The following is a 12,538-nucleotide window of genomic DNA, read 5'->3' as shown; positions in this document are numbered from 1 at the left end:
CTTGAAGATCCTGTAAATCATCATGGGGAAAAGATGTATCAAAATAAATGGAAGTCACTTCAGAAACAAACTTAAGTCCATTTCAGTTAAATAAATTGTTTAAAGAAAAAAAAAGGCTTTAAGGGGCCAGGGAGATAGCTCAGTAGAATAAGCACTTGCCTGGCAAGCTCAAGGGCCTGAGTTCAGTCCCTGGTTCTGCCAAAAAGAAAAAAAAAAGATATTGTGCACCAGAATATGTATGATTAAACACATGCACAATACCAAGCATAAGCAAAGATGTGGAACAAGTGGAATCTCATACATTGTTGATGAGAACACAAATTGCCAATCACCTATGAAAATTATCGCTATCAATAATGTCAAAAATATGCATCCCTCATGACCTACAAACTCTTAATCCTAGGTATATACCCAAGACAATTAACTGAAAGATATAAAATAATATTCATAACCTCATTATTCATAGTAACGCAAAACTGGAAATAATCCAATATTTATTATCAGTAGAGTGACTATATAAATTAGGATATATTAAAATAGAAAATGTGAACATACAAAAATACCAATAAAACAACTACACCTACAGGCAACATGAATGGATATCACAATACAGCATTAATCAAAAAACACTAGGCCAGGGCCAGGGAGATGGCTCAGTAGAATAAGCACTTTCCTGGCAAGCATGAGGGCCTGAGTTCAATCCCCCATTCCACCAGACAAATAAATAAATAAGTAAAAAGATACTAGGCCTAGGGCCGGCCAAATAACTCAGCAGATTAAAACACCTGCAAGCAGGCATAAGGGCCGGGGGTTCAATCCCCAGGTCTGCCTGTGCCGGTCCCGCCCCCAGGACCTGCTGAGATGGGGATTGAGACTGGGCATGGTGGCACCCGCCTGTAATCCCAGCACTTGGGAGGCTGAAAACAGGAGGATCACTATGAGTCCAATCTATGCAGTAATACCCTGCACACCCTGTACAGCCCATCCTAAAACACAAATTAAAAATAAAAAAAAAAAAACACTAGGCCTAAAAGAACTCATGCTGTTTGATTTCATTTATATGAAATGGAAAATGGACAAAACTATCTATGACAGAAGTCAGGATAGCCATTAACTTTGGAAAATGAGTATGATACAGAGATGGAATGGGGCACAATCAGATTTAGAAGTTGTGGAATACTAATAATGACCAATTTCTTGGCCTGGGTGCTAGTAAAATGAACACATTCTTTTTATAATAATTCATTAGACTGCATTGTGAAGTTATGATGTTCGTACTTTTCTCTGTGTGTGTTAAACTCAATAAAAAAAGAAAAGTAAAGAAATGAAACCTAATTGCTGGATGTTGAGAATCCAAGATGTCCACTATCAGGGCCACTCTGTAGGCAAAAGGAGTGATTTTCTCTTGGTAATGTTCTTGAGAACCATGTGGCCTCAGAAGTTCTCTAGTATAAAGAGATCTTAACTACATGAAGGTAGTTGCGCAGAAATTACAGACCATTTCTCACAAGAGAGATGAGACCTAAAAGCAAATAAAACATCAAATGATATATGACAGAAAGATGTTTTTTAGCAGAAAGCTTTTTGCACCATCATAAAAGTAAGGTGCGAAACCAGAAAATGGATCACACAGGAAGGGCTCTTCTCCATTTCAATTTCTAATTATTTGAGATATCAGGGGAACATTACCAAAGGAACTCTTTACTTACCTAAGCAGAGCTGACAGATAGTTCACAGGCTTAGCAAGACCCGAGGAAGACAAGCCTGTTATATAAACTGTCTTCCTTTCCTGTAAACTTCTTCAAAGTCCCAAAATAATATCCAACTCAAGAATAATTTGAAAAAAAATAAAAAATAAATAAAAAAATAAAAAAGAATAATTTGAGTACCCTAACTATAGCTAGTACCGTGTCTGGCATTGGGGAGAAAGACAAAAAAAAAGAAGGTAGATTTCTGAGAAACTCTAATGTAAAGACACAAGATTTATTTAAAAGAACAAACTAGAAAATGATCCCAAGACAGGATATGGTGGGTGGATTGCAGGAGTACAGTTACTAAGACAGAAAATGATATGAGAATAATGAAATCAACTGATTAAAGTTTTTGAATGTCACACCAAAATTTTTTCATTTAAATCCCTTGAAGACTATTTTATCTGTATCCTACACATCAAAAATAATGTGTGGGCTCATTCATTATGCACACTTGAATTATTCCTAGTTATCTTCTTGATCAATCAGACTTAATATAGGTAAAGTCAAGTCTGCATATATTAATGGTCTACCTAGTTATATCAAGAGATGTTTTTTGAGGGTGCTGGTGAGATGGCTCAGTGGTCTAAAGCACCTACTTAGAACAAGCTTAGCAAAGCACAGGGACCGCGGTTCAATCCCCCAGCACCACATGCCAGCCAGCCCCGCCCCCTGGTGGGCTGAGCTGGCCACACACACACACACACATAAATAAATAAAATTTTTTAAAAAGAGATGTTTTTTGAGTTATTAACTTCTATGATACCTTCTCAAATAATTAGAGACACACCTCAAACATCCCCAACAGTCCTGAGCAAATTCTTATTGACCTATTTATGGTTTAGGATATCACTTGGGAAAATGAATTGAATGAAACACTACCTTCATTTGTCTCCCTCCCAAAGCAATTTTCCAAGGACTAAAAGATATCTAATACTTAGGTAGGCTTGGTGGAGCACACATATAATCCCATGTTTTCAAAACATTGTAAAAGGGGCGTTAGTAGGGAACACTGCTCACACTAAGGCCCTGGTTTACTCCCCAGTACCACAAAAGAAAAATAAATCTAATACTTATCACTGTGTCTAACAGAGCAGACTTTTTACTTATTGAACTGGATTATTAAATTACACCAATGCATTAGCCACACTCATCTCTGTCATGGTTTGGGAGACTTTGATCATAGTTCTTAAAGGATCCCAACGGAAAAAACAACTAGAAAATCTCTCTGTCTTTTCCATCAATTTAACTGAGTGGGAGAGAGGGCTTTTATTAACTGTTAAGTTTTTCTTCAGAAGCAGTCACCAGAATTTTCTGTCTGATGGCAAATGAAATCCACTTTTAGTCTTTTTACATGGAAAAGATAAGGATTTGGTTGGGTTTTTTTTTATCATTGTTATTCTTCCTGAGGCTGCCTACCATGTTCTTGACCCTGGAGAAACAATCACAACGGGACCAATTTCTCCAGAGAATGATTCACAGAGGTTTTCTTTGTTTTGGGTTTTTTTTTTTGCTTTTTTTTTTTTGTTGTTGTTGTTGTTGTTTTTTGTGGAACTGGGGATTAAACTCAGGCCCTTGTGCTTGCCAGGGAAGCGCTTATTCCATTGAGCCATCTCCCCAGCCCTGATTCACAGGTATTTTTAATTTTATTGTATACATTTTCTATTGTCAAATTCAGAGACTAATAAAGTGTCTCTAGCCTGTAAGAGTATCTCCTTCAAGCATACAGATAAATCTATAGGTACTTTGCTGCTCCAGTTAAAGACAGTTGCAAGTCCAAAAAGTGACATCAAACTCACTTATTATCATTAGCAACTGTGTCCCCACTTGCAAGACTTTTCTAAAATGTTCTTTGCAGAACTTTACTGATCTCATTATTTCTTACTTTTTTACTCATTACTTTTTATCTTCATTACTCTAATTTCCTTCTGCATCCTGTCTAAAAGGTTTTTATACTGAGATATGACATACACACATGTAAGCGGGACTTCTAAGTCTCTTCTTAAATCATACCTGAGAGCCCAATCCCATCATGTCATAGGTGTGGCTAGGCTTACTTTTGCCTAACTGCTTGACTTTATACAATGAAGTGACTGACAGCTCTGCTTACTAGGTCTCATAACATCTTCCTGCAAATTTATGTTCATCAACTTGTCTTCAATCCTTGCAGATAACACCAGTAAGCAACCTGAATGTATTACCCATTGGATGGTGCATGCTTTATCTTTCTTCCTCTTCATCCAAGAGCTACTATAACAGCAGCTGTTTGTGTTGAAAAACTAAAATATAAAAATATGACCTATGTGGCCAAATTCCACAAGGCTGTTTACTTCCTTATTTATGAATTAGAATCTGTCAGCACAACTCAGAATTTTGACTCTCAGCAAATACTGGAATTAAATGTCCCTACAAAGCCAGCAGAGGGTGCACCAGGGCACTAGAAATTTTACCCAAGATGTAGCAGTATTAATTTAACTAATAGCCACTCAACTTTTCCTTTATTCACTTATTCAGTACAGTACTTACTCATTATACACCAAAACTAGTATCTTCAACACAAGCATTAGTTCAATCTGGGCTCATACTGCAAGTCTCCTAAAAGTGAAGCTCAGGATGACTAAGAAATACAGTTAACATTTAGTCTGTTCAAATCATAGGTAAAGTAGAACAAAATAACAAAGACCAGAACCCTCTACTTTGCTGAAGTTCTACCTTATTCCCTCCTCTCCAAGAAAAAAAGCCTCATGGGGCCGGGGAGATGGCTCAGTGGAATAAGCACTTGCCTGTTAAGTGCAAGGGTCTGAGTTCAATCCTCAGTTCCGGAAAAAAAAAAAAGAAAGAAAGAAAAAGAAAAAAAGCCTCAGTAGATAGTACACTGTAGGGGAACGAACAGTGAACTGGGAGTTAGAAGAATAATTTCATCCTAGCGTCAACCCTATTATCTTGGGAAAGTCACTTCCCCTACAAAGTCCTTGCATTTTCCAAGGAAATCAATGAAATGGACTCAGATGACCCCTCACAACTCTTAAAAAAAAAAAAGCTCGTATTCAAAGTTCAAATCAACAAATGTATAGGGCCAGTATTTGTGCTTACAATGCTCAAAAAGAATAAAACAAAGAATAAAGTATGAAAGGTGTGCTTAAACCTAGATAGAAGCATTTCAGGGCTACACAAAAGGGAGGCAACTGCAAGCCTTTACAGACCTGTGAGAGTCCCATACCATCACAGGAGTCCTAGAGTACAGCTGTCCTGCTAATCTTGAGTCCACATACATGTCTATGTCCATTCGGAATTCCATCAATTGATTAAACAAGTTGAATTCCTTCATCCTTTCACAGAATATCAATATTCAGCTGCTAAGTATTTCAAGTGGGCATTGGGGGGTAGATAAATAGGGGAACCAAAATCATAGTTAACTGTCGTTTAGCTACAGTGTTTAAAGCTTCAAATATGAGAAGCATGTCTGTTGACTCTTCTTTGACAAGCAGTTGTATAAGTTGGAGGGTGCTAGCTAGACATTTTAAGGCTCAGGGCAACTTTATCATGTATGCTGTAAAGAAAAGTATCAATCCTAACATTACAGCATTGTCCATGAATGTAATGCCTCGATCCAGTGTCCAGCTTTCGATGGAATGGTACTTCAGTGGTCACAGTAGCACAAATGAAGTTTGAAAGTTATGACAATGACTCTGGATGTAGCAATAAATGTAAGTCTCAGGTCCCTCACCTCAAGAAACTCGCTTGCACAACTTGCCCTCCCCTCCAAGAGGCGCAAGTTCAAGCTCATCCTCCTTCAACCACCTCAAAAGATTCTATGGATGCTTCTGAGTTTCACATGTTAGACAAAATATGGCAATCAGAAACTTTCACTGAGCACAAAACTTTCACTAAGTTCACTAATTTTATTAGAATAAAGAGCTAGAAAAAAGTAGGAAGCAAACACCAAAGCAAATAGTTTGCTAATAAATGTACAGACACCCCTTATATTAAAAAAAAATCTTCTCTTGTGAGACAGTTCCTGAGTATTCCATTGATAGACTCTGGTTCTTCAGCTAGCACTAATGAACATATTTCACACCTTACCACCAGAAAGCCTCCAGTAGAAGCGACATGGTATTATTTCCATAATTTTTTAAAAACTTGCTCTGCAGAAGTTGCCTGGCAAGCCAGCATATTTTCATACCAAAATTCCTCAGGGGCACCTATCTTCACTAGAACACCTAGGACAATCTGTCTCCAATCGCAGGTGAGTGTGAACAAGCTCACGTGGCGGTCAGTGCGCAAAGACCCCACGTTCAAAGTACGGTGAAAAGTTGCTTAAACGGGCTGGGAGCAGTTATTATAGCTGTTTACAGCTCAGACTCCAAAAGACAGCCTGCTGCTGCTGGCATCAGCTCTGAACACGAAAAAACAAGCACCGCGAGCACAGAACTTCAGCAGGAGCAGAAGGGCCAAAGTGCTCCCCGTTAGTCTTCCAGGGGGGCACCGCGGGCACCTCCTCAACGGGCTGGGGCGGGAGCGTCGCCAACTTTTCCAGAGGCACCGCACAGCCGGGGGCGGCGGGAGTAGGCTAGAGTTTCCAAGTCAAGAAGACCTGAAAGAGTCTGGGCGAGCTAAGCCAGGGACTGAGGACAACCTGCCCCGGACAACCTCCCCCTGCTTACTTGCCCCCTCCCTGGCCCTGCACTCCAACTTGGCGCCAAGTGGCAGAGCAGCCCCGGGCCCTGCAGCGGAGGGCCCCCGCCCTACCCACCTACCCACCGGGGGAGGGGGCCTCGGCCGCCGCCGCCCCTGCTAGGTGACTCACCTGGTGCAGGTCCTGAGAGTCAGGGGGGAGTGTAGTTTCTCCCCGTTCCAACGGCTGCCGCTGCGGCGACGGCTGCCCGATGTGGAGGGTGATGGGACCGTCAGGTTCGAGGCCACCGGGGTTGCTCAGCGTGCCAGAGATACCGTGAGTGCCCGGAGCGCCGAGGCGGGACTCAGCTCCCCGTTCCCGCCGCAACTCGGACCGCAATTCTAGGTAGCAGCACAAAGTCAGCAGGTGGAGGGCCAGCGAAAGGCCGAAGAAACCCAGGAAGAGCCGGCAGCTGTTCCCTTCGGCCGCCCGGGCAGGGGCCCCGCGACAGCCGCAGCCCTGGCTCCCTCGTTCCCCTGGCGCTGCCGCAGGCAGGGGTTCCCTGCGCTCCACCTCCGGGTAGCCCATGGCCTCCGGAGACACCCACTCTCTCAGGCCCGGGAGCCGCTGCTTCTGCCTCCGCCGTTCACGACCCCTGACAGGCAGCTACTGTTCTGCCATCGGCTGGGGGCTGCAGGGACCCGTTCCTGAGCGACGGTGGCTGGGCGGGACGCAACAGGGAGCAGCCGCATGTGCAGCTCCACTCCGAGGGGTGGGCAAGGGAGGAGGAGGGGCAGGAGAGAGGGGCGGCTCGGCCCGCGAGGGAATGAGGGAGGAGGTCCCTCCGACCCCGCCCCACCCCTCCAGGGGCTGCGGGGACGCCCAACCAGTGGGCCGCCGAGCCTCAGCGCCCCGCCCCCTATCGTTCGGCCCGGGCCTCCCGCCGCGGGGCGGGGCCTGGGGGCGTGAGGGTTCCTCTCCGCCTGGCAGCCCCACCCAGCTCTTCCCGTTTGCCCAGTTCTAGTTGGTGTCTGCCAGTGTCCTTCATCTCCAGACTCCGCCCCAGTTTAACCCTTCTGTGCCAGTACGGGGGAGGGAAGGAGGGGGAGGCTAAGAAGAATTTGGGAACCTTGGAAAGAAAGTGGAGCAAAGAAAAGGAGGCAGAAACTAGCATTAATAGAAATGTTTGCAATTAACTGCAGTTGTTAATAACATCATCCAGTACTTATCTGTTGCTTTCAATCTTCAAAGCATTTAGCAGACGTTAAACTAATTAAAACAGTTCTGGGTTTGGAATGAAACCATGCCTGCTGTGTTTGCAATCCAATGGCTCGCCAAAAGAAAAGGAGACCTAGGATCCTGGGAGCCAACGGGACTGGGAATCAAGCAAGCCTCACTCCTGGAGTGAGTCTGGGGGCACCGTGGAGAAGGCAACCCCCGCCAAGTGGAATTGACGTTGCCTTCTGAAGTTTAACGCTCTTCTAGGGTTTTTGACATATTAATTAATTCAGCAGATATGTATTGATCCCTTTTACAGTGCAGAAAGTGCTGTATGATAAAGTAGAATAGCTTGTCCTCCTTCAGTGCCACAAGGGTTTTGGGTGGAGAATGTACACCTTCCGGTAGCAAAGAGGGAAACCGAGAGCCACAGTGAGGTGGATTTTTACAAAGGTGCTCCACGGAATGGCCAGACACTATCGGCATCTCCCTTTGCAGGCGACTGTTCTGGCCTCTCTACCCCTCCCATCCTTCCCCTGGAGTATTCCCTAGGGGAAGTTCAACAAGTCAGCCAAATGTTCCAGATGTACACTGCTGCAACTGCAGCAACTTCAACAGCTGCACCAATCAGAAACGGGTTCAGGGCAAAAAATGAGTGGCAAATGTCAGAACAATAGAACCTAAAATGAAGGATGGAAAGAACTAGTTAAGCCAAGTCACAGTGGATACGAGCTACTAGTCGCACACTGTGGAGAGTGAAATAACTAGCAAGAGGAATCAACTGCACCTTTTTGAGCCACCACACTCTCAGGCCCCTGTTTGCAGGAAATGAACAGTTTTATTGGCTTGAAGCAGACATCTTGAGTGCCACCAAGGAGGCTCAGTGATACCAGGAAGGCTCATGGGCAGGCCTAAGCCCAAGGCTGGTGAAGGGCAAGAAAAACACCAAGGGAAATAGAAAAGAAGACAAAAGAAGAGAAACAAAACAAAACTAAAAGCATATGGTGGGGCGGTCAGTCCAGAGAGCACAGAGGTTGAGAGCCTTAAGCATATTAGCCACACACAACTTTGCTTCCACAACCTTTGGGAATTGTCTCAGTGCTTCAAAAACATATTTTTGTCCTCTCTTTAACCTTTACCCATGACATAGAAAATTTGCAAAGAATATCCTCATCATTCAGATGGGAGGGGGATTTAACAGCTGCTCTCAAGTCCTGCTTGTCCAGACCAGGAATTCTAGATGCTAGGAAAACTGCCAGGCTGATTTACTTAATTATCACAGCCCAGGATTATTGGAAAGAATGCTAGACCAGGAGTCAGAAGATCTGACTGCCACTAGTATACTGGGTCACTCTTAGCAAGTCGCTTTCTTTCTCTCTCTTTTTCTTTCTGTTTCTTTCCTTATTTCTATTTTTTTTCTTTCTCACATACTGGGGATTAGAACCAAGGCCTTCGCATTGAGCTAAATCCCTAGTTACCTCTTTTTAAAAAGTATGTTTTGCTTTGAGACAAAGTGCTAAATTGTCCAGGCTGGGCTTGAACTTGCAGTCCTCCTGCTTCAGCCTCCTGAAATGCTGGGATGACCCGTTTGTGCCATCAGTATCAACTAAGTCACCATACTGGGAGGGACTTAATATTTTCAACTGTAAGAAAAAAGTTTGAACTATAACAGCTACTACTTCCACATTTCATTTGTCTTTTTTTCAGAACCGGGGATTGAACTCTTGTGCTTGCCAGGCAAGCGCTTATTCTACTGAGCCATCTCCCCAACCCCATTTTATTTGTCTTATCCCTGGTTATATTGACTTCATGGTGTGCACAGTTTAAAAAGTCTGGGCCTCTCTCTGAACTGAAAAGGGAATACACGACAGCCATCTCCTGAAGGCTGTGGAGATGATGCCCAGGGGCCATAATGATCTCACTTTACTTTGTTTGTAGTTGTCAGGTTTTTAATAGCTCAACTGAGACCCTGGGTTGCACCTTTGTCCTCAGGAGCCTTGGTAATTGCATTTGACCCAAGACCTCATTTTTGTTCCCCGGAGGAAATCTATACATATATGTAGAATCGCAGCAGCAGAGTCTGGTGTGGAATGTCTATGCTTCTCCCCACCCCACCCCACCCCCACACTAGGCTGGAGATAGACCCCAGGGCAAGCACTCTCACTGAGCTCCACCCACCAGCCTGTGGTTATTCTTTTAAGTGTTTAAGTGTTTCAAAGCATTGCTTCAGTTAGCTTCTATAAATGCCCTATCCTCTGCAGCACAGGTCTCAAAACTAGCCTGCAGGCCACATTCAGAAAACAGGTGTGTACAATGTGGTATTTGCTAAAACTTTGAATTTTAAAAATCAATTGCATTTAGAAATTTGAAGATTTTACACTTTAAGTAATGTAATTTCCAGCTTTTCTGTTTAAAAAAAGACCTGTTAACACTGAATCCATATTCCCATAATATGTATATTCAACTAAAACTGCCTCCTTGAGATATGAACAATAAATTATGCGGCCTTTCCTACCTCTTTCCTCTGGTCTCTAGTATTGTCCCTAGGCCAGGGAGATGGCTCAGTGGAATAAGTGCTTCCCTGGCAAGCGCAAGGGCCTGAGTTCAATCCCCAGTTTCGCAAAAAAAAAAAAAATGAGGTTCTAGTATTGTCCCTGTCACCTTACCTGTGTGACCCTAGGTAATAAACCATGACTTACAAACTACCTCTCCAACATCTCCCACCACACTATAAAAAAGCCACGCTCCCACACTACTTACTGACACTTCTCATTCTTCAGGGCATTTGTACAAGCTAGTGTCTGTCAGAAATCCTCCCACCTCGAGGGCCTGCCCCTTAGCTCAGTTCTAGGGGCTGGGGAGATGGCTCAGTAGAATAAGCGCGTCCCTGGCAAGAACAAAGGGCCTGAGTTCAATCCCTGGTTCCACAAAAAAAAAAGAAAGAAATCCTCCCACCTCAAAAATTCTTTAAGAATCAATCACATGCTCTCCTTGATATGACCCTACAACTCCAAACAGATTTTCCTTTGTGCTTTCCTCGTACCCTGAATATACCTCAGTGATACTATTTACCACATATTTGGAATTTTTCCTGTGCTTTTCTCTCCACTAAACAGAGAGTTGCTTGAAGATAAGAGCCATGCTTTGCATTTTGGTATTCCCAAAGATTAGCATCGCACCTAGCAGATAGGAGGCACCCGAACTGTTTGTCAAATGACTAGGGCATGAAGTCAGCGACAGGAACTCCAACTACCCAGAATTCCAGAACAGGAATGGAGCTGAAGGATGCCTTTCACTAGCTCTTAGGAAACACCTCCTGGACACAGACCAGTGTAAAACATAATGGTGGGCCGGGGAGATAGCTCAGTGGAATAAGTGCTTGCCTGGCGAGTGCAAGATCCTGAGTTCCATCTCTAGTACCACCAAAATAGATAAATAAATAAAACATTATGGAAAGATACAAAGGAAATCAAACCAAATGATCATTGTGCAATTACTCTTTTATTTGTGTTACTGTGAGAGTTGCTGATAATTCAGAAAAATAAATAAAGCAAATTCAAATATAATTGGTTTATAGCACTTCATTTGGCTTTTTTCTCCCGGTTTCCTTTTGTACTTTTGTTGGTTATTATTTTTGCTGTGCTTTTTCATATGATGAGATCTTACTTTTTTTTTTTTTTTTTTTTTGGCAGAACTGGGGATTGAACTCAGGCCCTTGCGCTTGCCCGGCAAGCACTTATTCTACTGAGCCATCTTCCTAGCCCCAAAAGTCTCCCTTTTTGTCTCCTTTTGCTCCTGCTACTTTTATTTTCTTCCACTGCCACTGATACAGAGGTCTCCAAATGATATAGGTGAAAAATGAAACTCCCAACCTGAAAGGTACATGGGACAAGTTTGTGTTCTCTAAAACCAAAGGATGAATTTTAGGAACAAACGGAGGTTATGAGCAGAATATATTTCTTGGGGGAAAGAAAGCTCCTGTCCTAGAGAGGGACAGAATAGTGGCCCGATCGAGTTGTCCCTGGGAAGTTGTCTCTTTTAAGGACTTTTGTAGAGGAAAACCATGCATGCCTAAGGTGGAGAACATGGGAACTCAGGTGGGCATGAGGTGGGACAAAACTATGGTCAACCAATGAGATTACAAGTACTACTGCTCAGGTAAAACTGATTAAATCCAGTACCAAATAGGAGAGCAAGTCATGTAGCAACCAGGCATGAATGCAGGACAGGGTCTCTTCCGGTTGGGGATTGAGTTAGTGACTCATTTGGGCTCTTTCAAGATGATGGATACCTATTTAGAATATCAATCCCAGGGGGCCTGGGAGGTGGCTCAGTAGAATAGGTGCTTGTCTGGCAAGCATAAGATCCTGAGTTCAATCCCCGGTTCTGCAAAAGAAAAGAAAAAAAAAAAATCAGTCCCCGATGCCCATTCCTAGGGAAGTATGTGGCTACATTTGTTTACTCTTTTGTCTTGAGGTTTGGCCCATAGCGGAGAGTATCTGTCTCTTTCAAGTTGCAAAGTCATCTTGCCTTTTCCATTGCCTCCTTCAGGGCCTGGCCCTGTCTCACTGCCTATAATATTTTTATGTAATTCAGCTGCCTACAACACCAAGCTCTGTTGCCCCTCTGCTGTATGCCACCCTGCCTTGGAACCACCTGATTATGTACTGAAAGTTCCACAAACTGTGGACTAAATAAACCTTTTCTTCTTTAACTTGGGGGGTCAAGTATTTTGTCTCAGCAATAAGAGAAAAGTTAACTAAGACAGAATTTGGTACCAGAGCAGTGGGGTCATTTTTGTGACATTACCTGACCATGTGGTTCAAGAGCCTTTGGGAATAGCTTGTGGGAAGAGTTTGGAAAAATTCAGAGAGGGGCCAGGGAGATGGCTCAGTAGAATAAGCGCTTCCCTGGCAAGCGCAAGGGCCTGTGTTCAATCTCCAGTACTGAAAAA

The 12,538-nt window shown here is 43.4% G+C and overlaps 1 protein-coding gene across 5 annotated transcripts in view; it reads right to left on the bottom strand.

The window, feature by feature from the left end:
• Positions 1-7,194, bottom strand: part of Eda (ectodysplasin A) — a 465,104-nt gene extending 457,910 nt beyond the window's left edge. For all 5 annotated transcript variants that reach the window (XM_004644523.2, XM_004644524.2, XM_004644527.2 and 2 more), the window contains exon 1: positions 6,559-7,194. In XM_004644523.2, coding sequence (XP_004644580.1) covers positions 6,559-6,954 — 396 coding nt within the window. In that variant the 5' untranslated portion in view covers positions 6,955-7,194. The remainder of the gene's footprint in view (positions 1-6,558) is intronic.
• Between the last annotated feature and the right edge of the window lie 5,344 nt (positions 7,195-12,538).

Source organism: Octodon degus, unplaced genomic scaffold, assembly GCF_000260255.1.
Source record: "Octodon degus isolate 3935 unplaced genomic scaffold, OctDeg1.0 scaffold00201, whole genome shotgun sequence".
In the NCBI taxonomy this organism is placed as follows: Eukaryota; Metazoa; Chordata; class Mammalia; order Rodentia; family Octodontidae; genus Octodon; species Octodon degus.
The sequence above is the reverse complement of the archived record's forward strand: the minus strand, read 5'-3'. Positions and strand labels throughout refer to the sequence as shown.